Source organism: Apiospora phragmitis (genome assembly GCF_038363925.1).
Source record: "Apiospora phragmitis strain CBS 135458 chromosome Unknown utg000007l:2111988.0-4706623.0:1.0-2598199.0, whole genome shotgun sequence".
NCBI lineage: Eukaryota > Fungi > Ascomycota > Sordariomycetes > Amphisphaeriales > Apiosporaceae > Apiospora > Apiospora phragmitis.
Window position 1 is genome coordinate 470,239 of NW_027117406.1, and position 17,539 is coordinate 487,777.

A 17,539-nucleotide genomic window follows, 5' to 3' on the forward strand; every position below is an offset into this window, starting at 1 on the left:
AAAGACAGCATCAATTGTGGCAGTGAAGATGGGAACAAAGGTAAAGAGGGAACGGGCATGTGGGTCAATGGAGATACGATGCGAGGCCTCGATGCACAATACCTGGCCGCAGGCAATCAGGTCCCTTGGTCGTTGTGGCTGATTCGAGCTGACAGCGCTAAGCAAGCATAGAACATCGGGTCGGGGCAGTGTTCCTAGCTTCATATCGGTGCTCACAATAAGGCTGAGCACCTGGAGAGGGGCACTTTGGCGGGGTTGCCAGTCCTGCGAGAGCTGGTCCCTTTGCTACATACTTGTAGGAGATCGTACAGTTCATCATATGACGCTGTTCGAGGGTGCGACTTCACACAACATGATGAGGTGAAGGCTTAGCTGAAATCGGTGGAGATGTGTAGGTAATCCCAGACCTATACCGCTATAACATGAATGACTGAAGCGCACCTGCAGGGACGGACTATTAGGTAACTGAGGTCATACATGTATGCAGGCACAGCAATTCCTACTCCATCTTGGGGCAGGAGTGTAGGTCTATATAGATCAAGGGAAACGGTGAGGAATTTTGTACTAGAACTGAACTTAAAAGGACCCGATGTAGGGGCTTACGATGGGTTCATTGTTCAACTATATGCCAAGTTGTTCTTGCTTCTAGCCCAGCTTACTATAGGTACGATGTGTCAGTGATGAGTTTTTATTCACTCTACCGATTCTATACCGCCTTCACAGTCTGCATACATATGTTCTTGATACTCATAGGTGTATCCCATGATACTAGCATTAATATGTGCACAACTGCTAATCTGTGTAAGTCAGCTGGAATGGTTCTTCCAAGGATTCTATCTTCAAGTTGATGTGCTGTGATCGTCGAAGTCCTAGGTCCCTTGGAACCCACATCTATGAGAGCTGAAAAAGCTACATGTACCTACGGCCAAATGTGGAGCAGGATGTGCATCATCTCGTAGGTGCGCGATGATTCCTGTCTTTAGTACGTTCGAGGTCACATTTATATGGTGCCTATATGGATATTTGAGCTTACCTTACATACCTGTATGGTTCTGGGTGAAAGAAACCACAAAACCGCTGTCAGATTGCTATCAGGGGCCACACTGCCACAGAACGCTCATGAGATAATCTGTGCCACTGCCCCGGGTCGAAGGTTTTGATGCCCAACATCACTCGGCCTTCTGACTCGGCTATCCCCATCCATAAACCGCACCAAGCACCAAAATGCTATTGTCTCTGCCTGCGATGCCCAATTTCGCCTCCCGCAATATGCCGGTTCTCGGGCAGGATCTTATTTGAACACCCACCTTTTGTCAATCAATAAACTCATTCGTTTCAATTCGGATCCTTCAAACCTCCCGACACCTGACAGACCAGGATGAGCGAGGCTGGGCTGCTGAGCCTCCCTGCCTCCCCTTATAAGCGATAGACGAGCACGGCAGGCTGACAGGGGTTCGAACCCTCCATTCCCACCCTCCATTCCTCACTCTAACTATGTAGGTTAGCATGCATTGGTTCATTCACTGCAGTGGGGTAGTGTGGGCTGCGAGGAACATCCAAATGCCTTGCAGCAAGTCTATCCGCGGTCCTGCTGGTAGAGAGGTCCTCCCACTGGAGGAGTTCTGAGTCCTGGCCATGATGCGAACTGCAAGGACTTGCACGTATCCTTTCCTAGGCGGCGCCCGAATTATCTTCGCTCCGTTGAGTATGTGCTATCAAGACGCCCGCATTCAAAACACTGACTGTAGTATTGGGTGGGTTGCTGAGCAGCATGTGCTGAAAGCTCCAAACTCAAGCATGTGGCCAAAAGGGAAAAGGCTCGACTCAACCATGCAGTCAAATTAACGCACTTAACCTCACTCCTAAACGAGTGCTACGGTGGCGTCATCTTGCAGGCCAGTCTCAACGATACCGCAGGCCGCAGAATTTGCCACATGGCTCGCTGGCGGCTCCGGGGGGTGGTGTGCTCCCCTGACACATCTTGCGATAGCCCCCAAATTGTATGGCCCAACGATAGGTGTCCACTGCACGACATGCCGAGAACGGGTTTAATCACTGTTTGGGGGCGGAAGCGGTGCACTACCTGCGATCGAGACTCGCCGGCATCATGCAATGCAACAACATATCGTGGCAACGGAGACGGACGCGACTCTCCTGATTACTTGCAGTATCAACCGCATGAAGCGACCCAGGCTCAGGCACGCCTGTACCGTTTGGGGTCGCGCCGTGGAAACATCAACGAATCAACCGCCTGGATAGTTTCATTTTACACATGTAGTTGGTGGGTAGGTAATTCCACTCGACAGGAGAATGATCAACGCCACTCAAGAAATGAGGGTCGAGGCCTTCAAAGGCCCATAATCAGCAACGCCATCGCTATCTGACTAAGACGAGCCGAGCAAGCAAATGCTGGACTAAAGCAGCCTGTTGCCTCTGGACCTAGTAACCTCATCACAAGGCAAGATGATGTAGTCTGGAAGCTGTTGTTCTTCCCTTTGCACATAGCTGTTGGTATCAGACCCAGGTTATAACCCAATTCGAAAGGGTCAGCATTAGGCATTGGGTCAACTCATTATGGGAGTGACAAAGACTTGTTCGTTTCTATATGTCCGTGAAGAATTGAGCCATATCACATTACTACTTAGTAAGTATCACAGTGCAAAGGCTTGAACGATGATGAAATAGCTTCGTAAGGAAAGGCAAGACTTAGTAGCGTATGTATTATACAACAGCAGTGACCTCTTTAGCCGGAACGCCTCCTTGATCCCCAGGCAATGCTGCACCAATCGCCTCTTACAGGCTCAGCACTTGCTATCGTATCTGGCTAGCCTATCTACTCTAGATGGTTCCTTCCTCTTGCTTGTGGAACAAGCACACCTCTCTCATACAGTCGATGCTGCGCATCTCGGCGCTGATGGCATGCCGCTGGCCGTCTTTGCCCTGGAGCTTGTCGTCGAGCAGCTCATAGATAAGCTTGCTCATGGTGTGCTTGCTGGGGTCCTTGCCACCCATGCCATCGCCGCCGTAGCTTGTCATGAACGACGTCTGCAGGTCCTCGATGAAGTACATGCCGCCCGGCTTGACGATCTTCCAGAGCATCTCCAGCGACACCTGCTGCTGGTTCATTGTATGACCGCCGTCGTCGATGATGATATCGAAGTCGCCGCCCGTCTCGTCGATGAACTTCTGCAGGAACACCTTGTCCGCCTGGTCGCCCGTATAGATGGTTGCGCCCGTCATATCTGCCGCCCACTTGTCTGCGCACGCGGCGTCGTACTCCATGTAGTACAGGTCGACGTGGGGAAGTACTCCAGCCAGGTGTAGTAGGACTTGCCCGGACCATAGTCCTGTTATTGTTTTCAAGATCAGTATGAGCATTACGGAACTTCGTCGCTGAATATAAGGGGGAATAGGAGAAGAACTAGTACTTACCATATTGCAACCAAGTCCAATCTCGAGCATCTTGAGCTTCTTGTCGCGGATGGCGGGGAAGTACTTATCGTACATGAACCAGTAATGATGGGTCGTCACCTTGTCTGTTCCATGCTTCAAAGCGATCTCATGAAAGGACGGAGCGTCACTAAGTCATGATGGTGAGTGCGCCGACTTGCGGAAAATGCTAACAAGAACATATTCTCTTACCTCGCGACGAACGGAGTGCCGGGTGCTGCTGTAGGAGCCGCCTTGGACGGAGAGGGAATAGCAGCCCCATGGCCCTCGGGTTCTATGGTGCCGCTCTGGTCGATGCTGCTGCTGCTGCTGCCAGCTCCTTTGTTCCATGCATTGCTCAGTGTCTCTCTGACTTGGTCATGTTGATGAGCAATGCCAAAGAAGAGCAAGATGGATGCTGCTGCAAGCAGCAGGTAATGCACTCTTGAGGCAGCCATGCTGGATTTTGGTGCGACAAGAAGGGTTTGCAATGGGCTAGGTACGCTGGAACTTGTTGCAATTGAGGCCTGAAGAGTAGTGGGAGAGTGAAGGAGGAGAAAGAAAAGAGCGCTAGGTAGGACTGAACATTCACGACACACTCAGTCTACGAGCACCTCAGCTTATGGAGATGGGAATAATCGAAAAGAGTACCTGAGTTACTCGAGTTAGATTACCCCTTGATAAAGGAGGCAATGGTGCAAAGAATGGACAGACAATGTCTCAACCACAGTGCTACCAAGCGAGTATCCTTAGAGCCAAGACCCAGGGGCAGCGCCACTACTGAATTACAAAATTGCTCCCCCTTTGGGGGCACTTGACTGAATGCAAGTGGACGCAGTATCAGCTGAAGTTCGTCCGGTCTGCCGGAATACAGGGTTTTGGGCAGCTGAACACACTTCGATGAATACTGCGTAAGACTGATGTGCTATGAGCCAGACCATCTCATCCGTGGCCACCCACAAATACTTGCACGTTGATAATATCACGACCCGAAAAGGGAAAGAATGTTCATGCTGGCAACAACGTGAGCTTATCTACGAGCATATGAGTCAGCTGACTGCCCCAGAGGTGAAGTGGTGGCCCAGTGCAGAGCCGCAATAGGAATGCAGTCAAGCTTTCCATCTGACCTCACGGCGTCAGCAAGACATGAGAAATGCGTCGTCTGACAGGACTAGAGCTTCAAATGAGACAATCGAAATGTCTTTCATAGAAAATAGCACGCCTTGTGCGAGACGAAGGCGGAGCTAACCTCCATGGAGTCCCCCCGAGTAGGCAACACAGCCAAGTATTCAATATCTAAGAAGGTAGTAGGGTGGACCTGTTAAGGTCCGTGTCATATTCAGTCACTGCCTGTACTTGCCTTCTTCTAATAAATACTTATTTCCAAATATCTCTCTTATAAACACTGCGGGGTTCCCAACGAGAGGAATGAGAAAGAACCTCCCTCGCTTTGCTCACTCGCTGGCAACACCGTCGAGATGGACTTCTACCAGCTGAACTTGGCTATTTTTGTGGCCACCAATGGCTACTTGCTGTACCGACAATACAACAGCAGCAGCAACAGTAGCAGGAAGGAGAGCATCGACATACCGCTAGCTAGCCCAAACGACCTTGAGACCGCAGAAAAGGGGCCAGATGGCAGAGCTGCGCGACGATTCCAACTCAGCTTCTTCTTGCCCTATGCACTCGCTGTGGCAGCAGATTGGCTCCAGGTATGCCCAGTACCCTGTCCTCTATGAGAGGGAGGAGTCTGGAGGGGTGCTACAGACCGACTGCTGACTGTTATTCTTGGTAGGGTCCTCATATCTACGCCATCTACAAGTACGAGAAGAACTTGCCGGAGAAAACGGTGGCAGCTCTGTATGCTGCTGGCTTCGTATCAGGAGGAATCAGCGCCTCATTTGCTGGCGGACTGGCGGATAGATTTGGACGGAAACGAGCATGTCTTTGTGAGTGACTGCATCCTCTCTGACACTGCACTCGGAGCCGGCTTACGACTCGTACAATTTGGCGAATTAACGCGAGAGCGAGCGAGCCGTTGAAGGGCTTTGCGTCGTCGATGCCGTAAGATGAAGAGGACTGATGCTGACACACAATACAACCCACTAGTGTACTGCGGCCTGTACATCATCACCTGCCTGACCATGCTGAGCGATAGCTTCCTTATCTTGCTATTCGGACGTCTCACCGGCGGTATCGCGACGACGTTGCTCTTCAGTGTGTTTGAGGCCTGGATGATCTCGACGTACCACGAACAGGGCATGCATACGAGCAGCCTCGAACTCAGCACCGTGTTCGGCAACATGACCACGCTGAGTTGCATGGTCGCCATTGCGTCGGGTGTGTTTGGCGACGTCCTCGTCACGTATTCTGGCACGCGTACCTGGCCATTCATGGCGGCAAGCCTCTGCTGCGTTGGTGCGGCTTATCTGATCTCGAGAATTTGGGTATGGATGCGGAACCCCCCTAACCAATAAAGCTGATGCATTCCGTAGCTGACACTACTCTCACAGAACGAGAATTATGGTGCGCGATCAACCGAACAGACTTCGTGGGAGGATCTGAAGAGCGGCGTCTCGGTCATTCTAAATGACGCCAAGATCTTGTCCCTGGGCATCACCTCGTGCGTTTTCGAAGGCACGATGTACCTGTTCATATTCTTCTGGTCTGCCGCCCTCAAGAGTGCCCGCTCGCAGTCGGGTTCCACCGACGAAGACCTTCCCTACGGGCTCATCTTCTCGAGCTTCATGTGCGCCATGATGACGGGGTCGGCCATCTTCACGCTGCAGACCTCGACCAAGACAGTCCAGAGCACGGCCAGCACGCTCATGACGGTGACGCTTGTCGTGGCCAGCTGCCTGTCGCTGGCCGCGATGCTGCAGCACGAACGTCTTCTCTTCTGGGCCCTGTGCCTGCTCGAGGGCTGTATTGGCGCCTACTTCCCCAGCATGGCACACCTCAAGAGCGAGCTGATCGAGGACGGGATCCGTGGCCGCGTGTACAGCATTCTGAGGTTCCCGCTTAACGTTTTCGTGGTGGTCGCCCATAGCTTGGACGTTGAAGGTAAGCCAGCTCTCCCGCTCCCGCCCTCCCGCTCTCCCTTGCACAAGAGTGGTAGCAATGCCCTATTTCTTCATGTTGTGTAACTGACAACAAGCGGACAGGCGATGCGCACCGAAACCACGTGTTTCTTACTTGTGCATCATTGCTCCTGGTGGCTTTCCTTGTTTCTCGGCGCCACCTTGCCCAGTAGCTCGGGCCTGTCTTAGAGAAATAAAACCCAGGGTTGGTGCCCGCAAAGGAAATTGTTCTGATGTATGTAGGGCTAGTATACTACGGCAAATGCATTCTATTACTGGACTTTTCCAAGGTCAAGAACTTGGTTGTGAACCCGACTTTGGCCATCCCTGTCCGCGCTGTCAATGGTGACTGACTGACTGCAAGTGGTTCTGGACCAGCCAGAGAGGCATCGGCAACACAGACACTTCGGTGAGAAGAGGAGCGGATTGAGTTGTGCATGGTATGGCGTCATCAGAATTCGCACACTCACTCTGGTTGGAGTAAATTCTGAAGATTAGGCCACCTGGAGTGGACACGGCGAAGGGTCGAACGTGTTATTCTATTGGACAGACGAACAACCGATATGCCTATAGGAGTGAAAAAGCAATTCGCTGCTGGAATACGACCAATTGAATGAATGCATTGAGTAGGTAAGTAGAAGATCAATGTCGGAGAGAGATTCACGCAGTCTTGTCGATTGTTTCGTCCATTGCGTTTGATTTTACCTTGAGTAGCCAGACCCGCTCCTGTCCGTCGTTACGAATAAGAGAGGCGCGCGATACGCCAATGAATCGTCCAGAAGGGCAATCAGATAATAATATCGTAAAGTTTCCCACCTGCGATGGGGCTTTCTCCTATTTTGCACGATGTCCAGGATATCTCTTGTAACCTGCCCATTTTCTGCATTGGAAGTCTGAAACAACCTCATTTAACTCACAGTCTGCAATCTCACATGCAACTAACTTATAACAATTGAACGGATGATTATTGCAAATTTTGAAGCTGAGGCACTTATCGTGACTATTCCCCTCCTGTGCCTTCCTTCTGGTCAATTCCCTGTGTGGCTGGACGGTTCCGACTCGGCATAGTCCCCCCACCTGCTCATCCCATTTCGTTCACCGTCATCGTGGCCACTTCTTCTTCCCCAGTCCGTCTGTCCTGATGACCAGCTCTTCGATCCTGTATTCACTTTCCCCCGAACTATTACTCAACCCAGGTTCCCTTTGCTCATTTTGTTTCATAGAATGATGTATCGTTAAGTCTTTCGATTTTCTTGCTTGAACTTATTGGCCTGCTTGCGTGCATCGTTTGACATCTCACGATCTGACTCCGACTTGCACCCCCCCGGGAAGTCGCTTACCGGTTCGGTTTCCTTCCTCGCTGCAATCCCGAGGCTTGCCTGCTCATCCTAGGTCCAGGATCGTGAAGTCGACATTGTCACCTGCATTTCTGAAATTAGTGCAGCACGATTCTCTCCTCATAATCTACTAGTGATTCGGGCTTGAGCGGAGTAACGTATCCTCAAGTTCATTTTCCAGGAGCTCATCAAATAAATCCTCGAGAATTATTCCAGGTCACGGGTCCGCCAAACTCAGCTCGACTCGGCATTACTATACCAAACCGCTTACTACCTTCTTACTCATGTTGAAACCCCAGTAATTGCTGGCACTGGGGAACTCTGGGGATTTCCTTTCCAGAAGGGAATACAACCGCACTCAAGATAAAACAGGCAGGTGGAGGAAATTCCTCGTCTTCTCAAAAACCGCTCCTTCGGCCTGCCCGGTACCAACGACATCAGGTCAACATCTGCGTGCCGCGGTGCAGCAGTCGCTCACTTTGTCACTTTGGATTCGCAGTACGTACCCGATCTGGCCCACGAACTTTTTTTTCTCGTGCCAGGTGGATCGAATGACCTCATTCCAGCTCCGCTGAGACTCGACGCCGGCTTAATTATCGAGCGCAGAAGGGCCGTTTAAGGGGAAAACGAGGCCGTTTATTGGCTGCAGCCGTTGTAGGCCTAGGAAGTTCGGCTGCTTGTCCTGGCCACGCATTGGTTCCCCTGCAGGCTTGCACGAGGAAAGCCAGCTGCGAGCAAGCAATCGCTGCAATCCTACCATCCACAAGTCTGGGACACTCCGATATCCCCACTGGAGAAGTGAGAGAGGAGCCCCGCGATTCTCCTGGTCCTCAACAACCCCCCCGGTCGTCAAGCTGTCGTCCCAACGCTGGCGAGGCGCCGAATGGCGCGACAACCCTCGCCCTCGAGCCGGTTGCGACACCAAGAGCTCCGAAATTACTCCTCAGAATGAGAAGGCCCGACAGGGCGAGCCGGCAGCCCAGAGCTCGTTGCGGTTTATTCACTTGGTTTCCTTGGCCTTCCTGATTTTAGTCCTGGTAAGCCCGTCACTCAGTCCACGATCACACGAGTTATTTTCTTGCTCCTTCCATTGCCCCTCTGCTCTTCTAGCTCCAGGGCAACCCAATTGCGGCTCCACACCCCGCATCGACTTTCGTCACACACATCGCCTAGCTTACGGAGATACCTATCGGTGAAGTATTTGAAGTGCTAACTAGTACCCCTCCATACTTAAAAGGTCGTCCAACTCTTCCTCACTGACGCCAAGTCCTATTACTTTTCACGCATATTTACCTCGCAACCTTTTACTACTACTCGCTCTGCTTTCTCTCCTCCAGCAGCCGTTCTTCAAGAGCCTGTCTGCGAAAGTCCCCATCCTTTTCCTACAGCCCCTCCTATATCCAGACCACGCACAATGGCGCTCGTTGAAGAAACGAAGCGCATCACGGCGCAGTTCGACTACACAGATGCAGATGTGAACAAAGGCGTGCAGGAGTTCCTGCGACAAATGAGTAAGGTTGACGATTCGCCAATCCCAGGTTCGCTCACTGACATCTCTTTCCTTTTCTAGACGAGGGGCTGGAGCAGGATGGAACTAGTATGAGCCAGATCCCAACCTACGTCACCGGCGTCCCCAATGGCACCGAGAAGGTGAGCTTGCCCCCCAAACACGTACAAACATTCAGCCCGACTAATCATACTATATAGGGCTTATACTTGGCGGTTGACCTGGGTGGCACAAACTTCCGAGTATGCTCGATTCACCTCAATGGCGACACAACCTTCAACCTCACCTACAACAAAGTCGCCATCCCTAAGGAGCTCATGGTGGCAAAGAAGGCAGAGGATTTATTTGGTTTCCTGGCTAAGCAAGTCGAGGAGTTCCTGAGGCAACACCACGAAGATTACTTCGAGACACGCATTCGTCGCCGGAACACAGTGAGCACTCCCGAAGGCTACAAAGACGAACATATCTTCCGGCTAGGCTTCACCTTCAGCTTCCCCGTCCAGCAAAGCGGCATTAATAAGGGCACCTTAATTCGCTGGACGAAAGGTTTTGATATTCCCGACGCTGTTGGCAAGGATGTTTGTGCCCTGCTGCAGACCGAGTTGGATAAGCTGAAGCTCCCTGTGAAGGTGGCGGCTTTGGTCAACGATACTGTCGGCACTCTCATGGCTCGTTCCTACACATCACCAGGCAAGGTAGGCACTTTGCTGGGTGCTATCTTTGGCACTGGTACAAACGGCGCCTATGTCGAAAAGGCGGCGAACATCAAGAAGCCCATCGTGGGCGACTACGACAAGACGACAGGCGACATGGTTGTCAACACGGAGTGGGGCTCCTTCGACAACCAGCTGAATGTCCTCCCTAACACATCCTACGACATCTTGCTCGACCAGAAGAGTGTCAACCCCGGAATCCAGATGTTCGAGAAGCGAGTCTCGGGAATGTTCTTGGGCGAGATTGTGCGGCTTGTGATCAATGAGATGCTCCAGAACCCCAGCATTTCGCTCTTTAAGGACGAGAACTCGAGCCAGAACGATTGGAAGTCCACCACCACCATCGGACCTGATTCCACAATCAGAGAACAATGGGGCCTCGACAGCTCTATTCTTTCTATTGCGGGAGCTGACAGCACACCTGACCTTTCGACATTGCGTCAGGAACTCGAGAAGGAGCTTAAGGTCTATGCGGCTTCATTAGAAGATGCGCGTGCCTTCAAGGACGTTGCCTACGCTGTCGGGCGTCGTGCCGCACGATTGTCAGCGGTCGCCATCGGTGCCGTCGTGATCCAGAGCGGCCTCCTCAAGAGCAGCACAGATGAGCCTATCGATATCGGCGTAGACGGCAGTCTGGTCGAGCACTACCCCTACTTCCGCGACATGATCTACGAAGCCTTCAACATCATCGAGGGGATCGGCCCCGAGGGTGCCAAGAGAATCCGCATCGGTATTGCCAAGGATGGCAGCGGTGTAGGAGCCGCCCTCATCGCCCTGGTTGCTGCCGGTATGGAGAAGCATTCGGGCGGAATCCTCGCCAGCATCGCCGAGAAGGTGTCATCGGTGATTCCCGGTATGGGCAGCTCGACGACTGTGGCCTAGAAGAATTCCTTCGTCGTCACTGAACATACAATAGAATCCTGTTTGCGTGAACAGGAAAAACCACCGCATGTGGGAGAAGACGCTTTATGATATTCATGATGCTGACGCTAGGCAAACATGCACTCGGGTACGGAGTTCTGGGGTCTGTTGGGTTATTCTGCTCTTCTCGATATACTGGCGAAGGAAGGGAAGGTACAAGTTTTTGGATAAGGTTATCTATATATACTATGCATCATCGTTACAAAAATGAATTGTCAAAATCATCGTCATGCTAAAATCCCCACTTGTTGTGATACTTTGAGCTTTTGACGTGGACTCGGATAAAACCGTATTCATGACTCTTGCTGTCTTTTGTAGAGGTAAAACTGCATTTTCAGCAATTAGACTGATCGTGCAGACTGAGAATAGAAAATCCAATACTGCTCAATTAATACTACCTCCTTTTTGTACCCTTCAATAACACCTCTAATTCATCATCCTCGAAGGGGCAGATCAGCGCTTGATCCGACGGAGTAGTAGTCACGTATGTATGCATATGTCATTAGGTATGTACAAAGCCCGCCCCCTACTGTACGACTACAACTACTTGGCTCCAAAAGCAGCTGCCGGATAGGCCCGATCTCGCTTTTTGCGCAAGGTCGAGCTACTCCGGGAGCTGGCGCCCGAGCCCTCGCCACTGCCCGGCACGGCCAGGGTCCGCGACATCTCGGCTGGCAGGTCGTTCCATTCGGTCTCGGGCCGCGCATTCTGGAACGATTGGCCGGACGCCGGGGAAGGGGCTCGGGCCGGGCCTACTCGGTGCGCCGCCTATTGGAGGAGGGGGAGGACCAGATGGGGACGGTAATGGTGATGAGTTCGTGAAGCTCACCACACCTGGCGTGGCTCTAGACACGGCCTCGCTGCCATTCGTCATCGTCGCCGTCGACTGACCGTTGCTGTTGCTGTTGCTGTTGCTGTTGCTGTTGCTGTGATTTTGTTGTTGCTGCTGCAAGGCGCCCAGCACGCCGCCGGAGCCCCCGCCGATCTCGCGCCGCACGATCCAGGCGTCGTTGGGCGTGAGCATGCGGTAGTAGGCGTCGACGGGCGGGTCGACGCGAGTAAACCCCCGGGCGACGTACCAGGCCATGCCCTCGCTGTTCTGGGTCCAGACGTGCGCGCAGACGGTGCGGCAGGCCCAGCGCGGGTCCCGCGCCGCAAGGCCGCACACCTCGTGCAGCAGGGCGCCCGCGAGCCCCAGCCGCCGGTACGGCTCGTTGAGCACCAGCGACTGGACGTACAGGGCGTTCGGGATCGCGTCGATGAAGGGCGCGTCGGGGCGGGGCTGGTAGAGCTTCTCGGGGCGGCAGACGAGACCGCCGATCACGGTGGGTTTGTTGTCGCTGGTGTCGTCGGTCCAGAGAAGCACGCGGGAGAATGCGCCGGACGAGTCTGGGTCGGACAGGGCGGCGTAGAAGGAGTCGGAGTACCGCACGGGGAGCAGGCGCGCGGTGATGCGGCGGAGGGATGGGATGTGCGACGGGAGGATCGGCGAGATGGTGATGTTGGGGTGATGGGTCGGTTTCGCTCCGGCGATGGCAACGGACGGTGGTGATAACGCCTCCGCTGGGTCGGCTGCTGCTACGGGCTGTGGCGGCGTTTGGGTACTCTTTTGAAAGGCCTGCTGAGGCTGCGGTTGTTGCGACCGCAGAGTCTGTTGTTGGGCTATCGCTTGAACGGAGGCTGCTGCTGCTTGTGATGCTGCCGCTGCAGATGGAGGGGCAGCGTACGTGGGCTGTTTGGGCTGGAAGAAGGACCGGATCGACGACTGCCCGCCATTGTGCGAGGGGAGCGACATTGCTTGTACGTAAGGTAAACAGAGACGACGAGGCGGAGCTGAACGAGTGGCAGCTCAAGAAGGGAACAGGTAGTAAAAGGAGAGACAACAGGCCTACCGAACAAGGCAGGTAAGCAGGCGTAGTAGAAGCAAATGCAGCAGGAGTTTTTTGTTTTTCGAGAAGTTCTGGGTGGATGGTACCTCATCAATTAATTTTAGCTTGATCGTGAGAGTGGCACGCAGCCAAATTCCTTGGCTTGCGCGGCTCGAAGTCGCTGGGCCTAGGCCTCGTGGGGTCGGGTCGGTGGTCGCCCCATCGTTCGCAGCGCGCAGCAGGACCTTTTAGGCCTTAAGGCGGAGCTATCCGGTTACGTAGGCTCATCTCACTGTACCTACCCGACAGCTCCAGCTCCCGCTCCAGCTCCCGCTCCAGGGGGACGGGATCGGCGGGTGCGTGGACATTGAATTGGAATATACTCTCCTACTTATTTCAGCGATCCTTCGAAACAGGAGTTTGACAAGCTTGACTTGATACGTCTTAACAACATTAGACGTCTGTCTATGAATACTACGGCATGCTTGGCGGAACAGAGCAAGCCATGCCCCATATTAGGTCATTCTTTCGAGTTGTTTACATGTAGTCTCTGTCGTCTTGTACAGATCTCTCCTTGCACTCACTGCTCAGGTGACGCTTTGCTATGTTGATACTATAGTAGACTACGAAGATCCGGCTACGTAGACGAAACGAACCTTTTCGAACATATGCCTTGCCATAATGGCTGCACTCACACATGCCGGCCGCCTTGTAGTAGGTGAGGTTGGTGGCAGTCTACCGTATGATGAGTCCGTGTAAAAGAAGTGAGATATCTACAAACGTATTGTTCACCTGTAGAAGTAGCCGTGGTCGCCGTATTGATGGAATAAGTAGGCCAGAGTATAATATAGCATATCTGCTATTGTTTGCTAACAGGAGCTCATTAATTGATGATTTGGGCGTGTGCAAATAAGCAATATATCATAAATCAATATTATAAGCAGGCTGTCATTCTTTTAATTGTTGCTATTCGGCGTGGGAACATGCGGGTCGTTCGTTTGTTCTTTGGGCTCACGAGACGTTTTCTCTTTTGATGCCAATTTCCCAATGTCAGCAGCAGAGGTCAGCGAAACCCCGATCTACCACCACTACAACAATCAGCTCCTACCTAACACCTACCCAACTACATTACCGAGTCCAGAGTCTGGGGAGGAACGCAGGGCGCATAAAACTTCAAACGCAGCTTCCGATATTAGTGGGAACAGCTTAACCCATCGGTTCATCCTTACTTACTGTTTCGCCTGGCCCGACTATCCTGGAGACTCCAGCGACCGACCAGACCCGTCTGACCCTTGCGCGCGCCAAAGTCGAAGAGTCTCTCCTTCTTTACATCTAACCTATTCCCAACCCAATCTCATCACGTCACTCGACAGCGGACCCCAGAGTCCAGCACATGCTCTCAGAATAGAAGTCGGTCTACTTTATTTTTCTGACAGGGGCTATATTTTCGATTATTTTGCTGCTGGGACGATTTCTATCCGTTCCTCTTCGCCAGTAGCAAACAGCTCTAGCATTGACTCCGTCTGTGCTGCATGCTGAGCCTCAAGGTTAGTCCAACCACTTTTACATTACATTCTACCTAGTTCAGCCTGTCCCCCGGTAAGACAAGTCGGCGTTATCGATTGCATTGGTTGGTTGACGCGGAATTAAGGAAAACCTTCTCGGCTCAAAACCCCAGGCTTGGAAATCTTTATTGGATTCAAATCCCCCCAACCGATCACTTCATTTCATCGACAGGCGGTCCTTTGGCAAAACCAGGCTATCTGTCGCAAAATGTCGTCGTCGTCCAATACGGGAAAGGCTGGCATCATCAAGGCCGCTGATGATGCCGGCAGCATGGACAAGCTTGTAAGTCTTCCTTTCTTCACATTACTTAATACCTGGACAAACTACCTACCTACACGATACGCACTTGCTACCACTTGTCCTACCTGCAACCTAATCCTTCTCCTTTGCTGCCTGCCTTGCACATGGCCCCACGGCATCATCCGCACTATACAGACACGCCCACGCGCGCCGCGCTTTTGTCACGGGACAAGGCTGAATGACGCAAGTGTAACTAATTACTTGTCACCATATAGGCACACACTGTACTTGATGATTTATTATACAACATTGTTCATGATTTGTTGATCAAGGTACACCGAGACGAGAAGATTGCCCGTGCTGCGACAGCTGCTATCCGTGTCGAGAAGCTGGCTTCCGACGCCTCAGACTCGTCACTTACTACCGAGTCGAGACCCGACATCAAGGCAGAGACGGACGCTGCGGTCTACGACGAGGGCGAACGCTGCTGAAGGGCAACCCCCTCGCAACGACCAAGGATATTCTCTGCCCGAGATGCCACTTACCGCGCCTCCTCTACCCGACGGATGGAAAGGGGGCGAGGAAGCCAGATCCCAGCATAATATACTGCAAAAAGCACCCCTACATCGACAAACCCGGTTACGATATCTACGGTCAAACATGGGTCGCCCAGGGTCCAGGCAGGGGCAAAAAGAAGAAGGATATGGAGAAGAAGGTCGAGACAACACCCCAAGACACACCCGGCGCAACACCGACACCTGAGGAGGGAGGCGGCGGCAAGGGAGGTGCTGCATCGCGGCCGCCGAACGTGCTCTCATTCCCGTCAGCCACATGCGTCAAGTGCAAGCGCTGCATTCTGGTCACTCGGTTGAACAATCACATGGGATCCTGTATCGGAAACAGCGGTCGCAATGCCAGTCGTGCAGCTGCACAGAAAATTAGCAATGGAAGCAGTAACGGTGCTCACAATGGCAGTCAGGGCGACGGTACACCCCCGAACAGCCAGAAAGGTACTCCGTTACCTGGATCACGAGCCAGCAGTCCTAAGAAGCGAGACAGTGACGAAGTAGATGATGATGATGATGATACCGACAACGATGCCCACAAGAAGAAGAAGCTCAAGCCTAGCGCTGCAAACCCAACCAAGAAAGTCATATTGAAGACGAAGGGTGGCAGTGGACCTGGACTGAAGAAGGAGAAGGTCAAGACCAGTTCTCTGTTGAGCGTCGAACAGAAATTGGACGACGAAGATGCCGAGGGCTCGACTGTCGAAGTTGCACCTAAAAAAAAGGTCACTAAAGCACCCAGTCCAGCCAAGAAGCTCAAACTTGGCGTCTCGAAGCCATTGCTCTCCTCGCCGGGCACCACAAAGAACGGCAAAACATCCAAGAGCAACGGTTCTGGCGGAGGAGGCGGAGATGACGGCGAGAGCGAAAGCTCTGGTACTCTATCCTCGCCACCCGTTGTATAGTACGGTTTCCCCTTCCATATCCTTCATCTTTTCCCGAACGTCTCGGCCATTGCAAGTCTCCGTGACACAGCGATGCCATCACCTTCAACTACAACTCTGTATTACGCGACATCTCTGCATGAATTTGGGGTTCAGGGGTTTGTTGCTTTTGACTGCCATGTCATGCTGGCGGTCATTCGGTTGGGCATACCTTTTGCATCATGGAAAAACGGCGTTTTGAGACGAGAACTCATCATAACACTTCATCATGTATTATAAAGGCGTCATTGCACATATGTAACAATCAAGCCGCCATTGCATTTTAGCCCCCCAAAAGAAAGGGAAGAAAATGGCAATGCTTTCTAAAAATTAAATATCCTTTTTGATGTGCCCGTTCTTCTGGCCTTGGCCTAGAACGTGACGCATTCATATCTACAAAATACTCCAAACGCCGGCTTATGGTGATGAAAACGGTAGCTCTCCAAACTATGTCCAGATGACGATCGTCAACTTAGCACGTGATTTGTTTTGTTGTAAATCAGCTTTGCTCAAGTCTGCTGCGCTATCCCGGCCACGATCATCCTACTAGAGAAGCCAGCCGCGCCATGTTACGTGCGGTTTTACTCGTCGGCGCCTCCATCCTCCTCCAGGACCTTAGCCCGCAGGATTTTGACCTCCTCAGCGGGCCGGTCGTCGGCCCCCGTGCGCACGAGACCCATGCGTTTGACGACGCCCATGCCGCTCTTGACGCGGCCGAAGATGGTGTGCTTGCCGTCGAGCCAGGGGGTCGGGGCCAGCGTGATGAAGAACTGGCTGCCGTTGGTGTTGGGGCCCGCGTTGGCCATGCTCAGGACGCCGGCGCCCGTGTGGCGCAGCCCGGGCGCGATCTCGTCCTCGAACTTGTCGCCGTAGATGCTGCTGCCGCCCCGGCCCGTGCCCGTGGGGTCGCCCGTCTGCGCCATGAAGCCCGGGATGATGCGGTGGAAGAGGACGCCGTCGTAGTCAGGACCGCCGCGCCAGCTGCGCGAAGTTCTCGCACGTGCGCGGAGCGTGGTCCCGGTACAGCTCCACGGTGACGGCGCCCATGGTCGTCTCCAGGAGCACGGTGTTGCTCTTGGTGGCCATATTTGAGAGAGGTTCCTGTCACTTCTTTTTCTGGTGACTTGTTTTGGGGGGAAATAAAGAAGGGGGTGGAGGGAGAGTCAAGCGCGTGGACGACGGACAGACACTCAGACCGATGATGGTGTTGCTTGCCGCGACCCGAAAACCTTTGTCTTATTCTCCTTCAGGGGTGCAGGTGCAATTCTTGATTTGTGTGTAACAAAAAGAAGTTGCCTGTCGTAAACAAATGCCTGGGTTTTTCGGACCTTCGAATATACCAACTTGAGGCTCAAAACCGTGCCGCTATCACCTGCCCAGGAGTAGCAA

General features: G+C 52.8%; 6 protein-coding genes across 6 annotated transcripts; 3 read left to right on the forward strand and 3 right to left on the reverse strand.

Moving 5' to 3' along the window:
• Nucleotides 1-2,838: 2,838 nt before the first annotated feature.
• Nucleotides 2,839-3,887, reverse strand: PG994_007752 (uncharacterized protein; the record flags this gene model as incomplete). The annotated part of the gene is made up of 3 exons (XM_066859161.1): nt 2,839-3,347; nt 3,429-3,580; nt 3,643-3,887. 3 exons carry the CDS (start codon nt 3,885-3,887, stop codon nt 2,839-2,841), a joined length of 906 nt encoding a protein of 301 aa, XP_066714648.1.
• Nucleotides 3,888-4,907: 1,020 nt separating this feature from the next.
• On the forward strand, nt 4,908-6,682 carry PG994_007753 (uncharacterized protein; the record flags this gene model as incomplete). The annotated part of the gene is made up of 5 exons (XM_066859162.1): nt 4,908-5,141; nt 5,225-5,378; nt 5,539-5,876; nt 5,943-6,492; nt 6,594-6,682. The coding sequence occupies 5 exons, from the start codon at nt 4,908-4,910 to the stop codon at nt 6,680-6,682; spliced, it is 1,365 nt and encodes a 454-aa protein (XP_066714649.1).
• A 2,047-nt stretch (nt 6,683-8,729) lies between these two features.
• On the forward strand, nt 8,730-10,948 carry PG994_007754 (hexokinase hxk2; the record flags this gene model as incomplete). The annotated part of the gene is given in 5 exon segments (XM_066859163.1): nt 8,730-8,758; nt 8,775-8,883; nt 9,084-9,357; nt 9,417-9,496; nt 9,554-10,948. The coding sequence occupies 5 exon segments, from the start codon at nt 8,730-8,732 to the stop codon at nt 10,946-10,948; spliced, it is 1,887 nt and encodes a 628-aa protein (XP_066714650.1).
• Nucleotides 10,949-11,530: 582 nt separating this feature from the next.
• On the reverse strand, nt 11,531-12,782 carry PG994_007755 (uncharacterized protein; the record flags this gene model as incomplete). The annotated part of the gene is made up of 2 exons (XM_066859164.1): nt 11,531-11,755; nt 11,817-12,782. 2 exons carry the CDS (start codon nt 12,780-12,782, stop codon nt 11,531-11,533), a joined length of 1,191 nt encoding a protein of 396 aa, XP_066714651.1.
• Nucleotides 12,783-14,628: 1,846 nt separating this feature from the next.
• On the forward strand, nt 14,629-16,132 carry PG994_007756 (uncharacterized protein; the record flags this gene model as incomplete). Its single annotated transcript, XM_066859165.1, has 3 exons — nt 14,629-14,703; nt 14,937-15,125; nt 15,155-16,132. 3 exons carry the CDS (start codon nt 14,629-14,631, stop codon nt 16,130-16,132), a joined length of 1,242 nt encoding a protein of 413 aa, XP_066714652.1.
• Nucleotides 16,133-16,731: 599 nt separating this feature from the next.
• Nucleotides 16,732-17,236, reverse strand: PG994_007757 (peptidyl-prolyl cis-trans isomerase-like 1; the record flags this gene model as incomplete). The annotated part of the gene is given in 2 exon segments (XM_066859166.1): nt 16,732-17,131; nt 17,151-17,236. 2 exon segments carry the CDS (start codon nt 17,234-17,236, stop codon nt 16,732-16,734), a joined length of 486 nt encoding a protein of 161 aa, XP_066714653.1.
• Between the last annotated feature and the right edge of the window lie 303 nt (nt 17,237-17,539).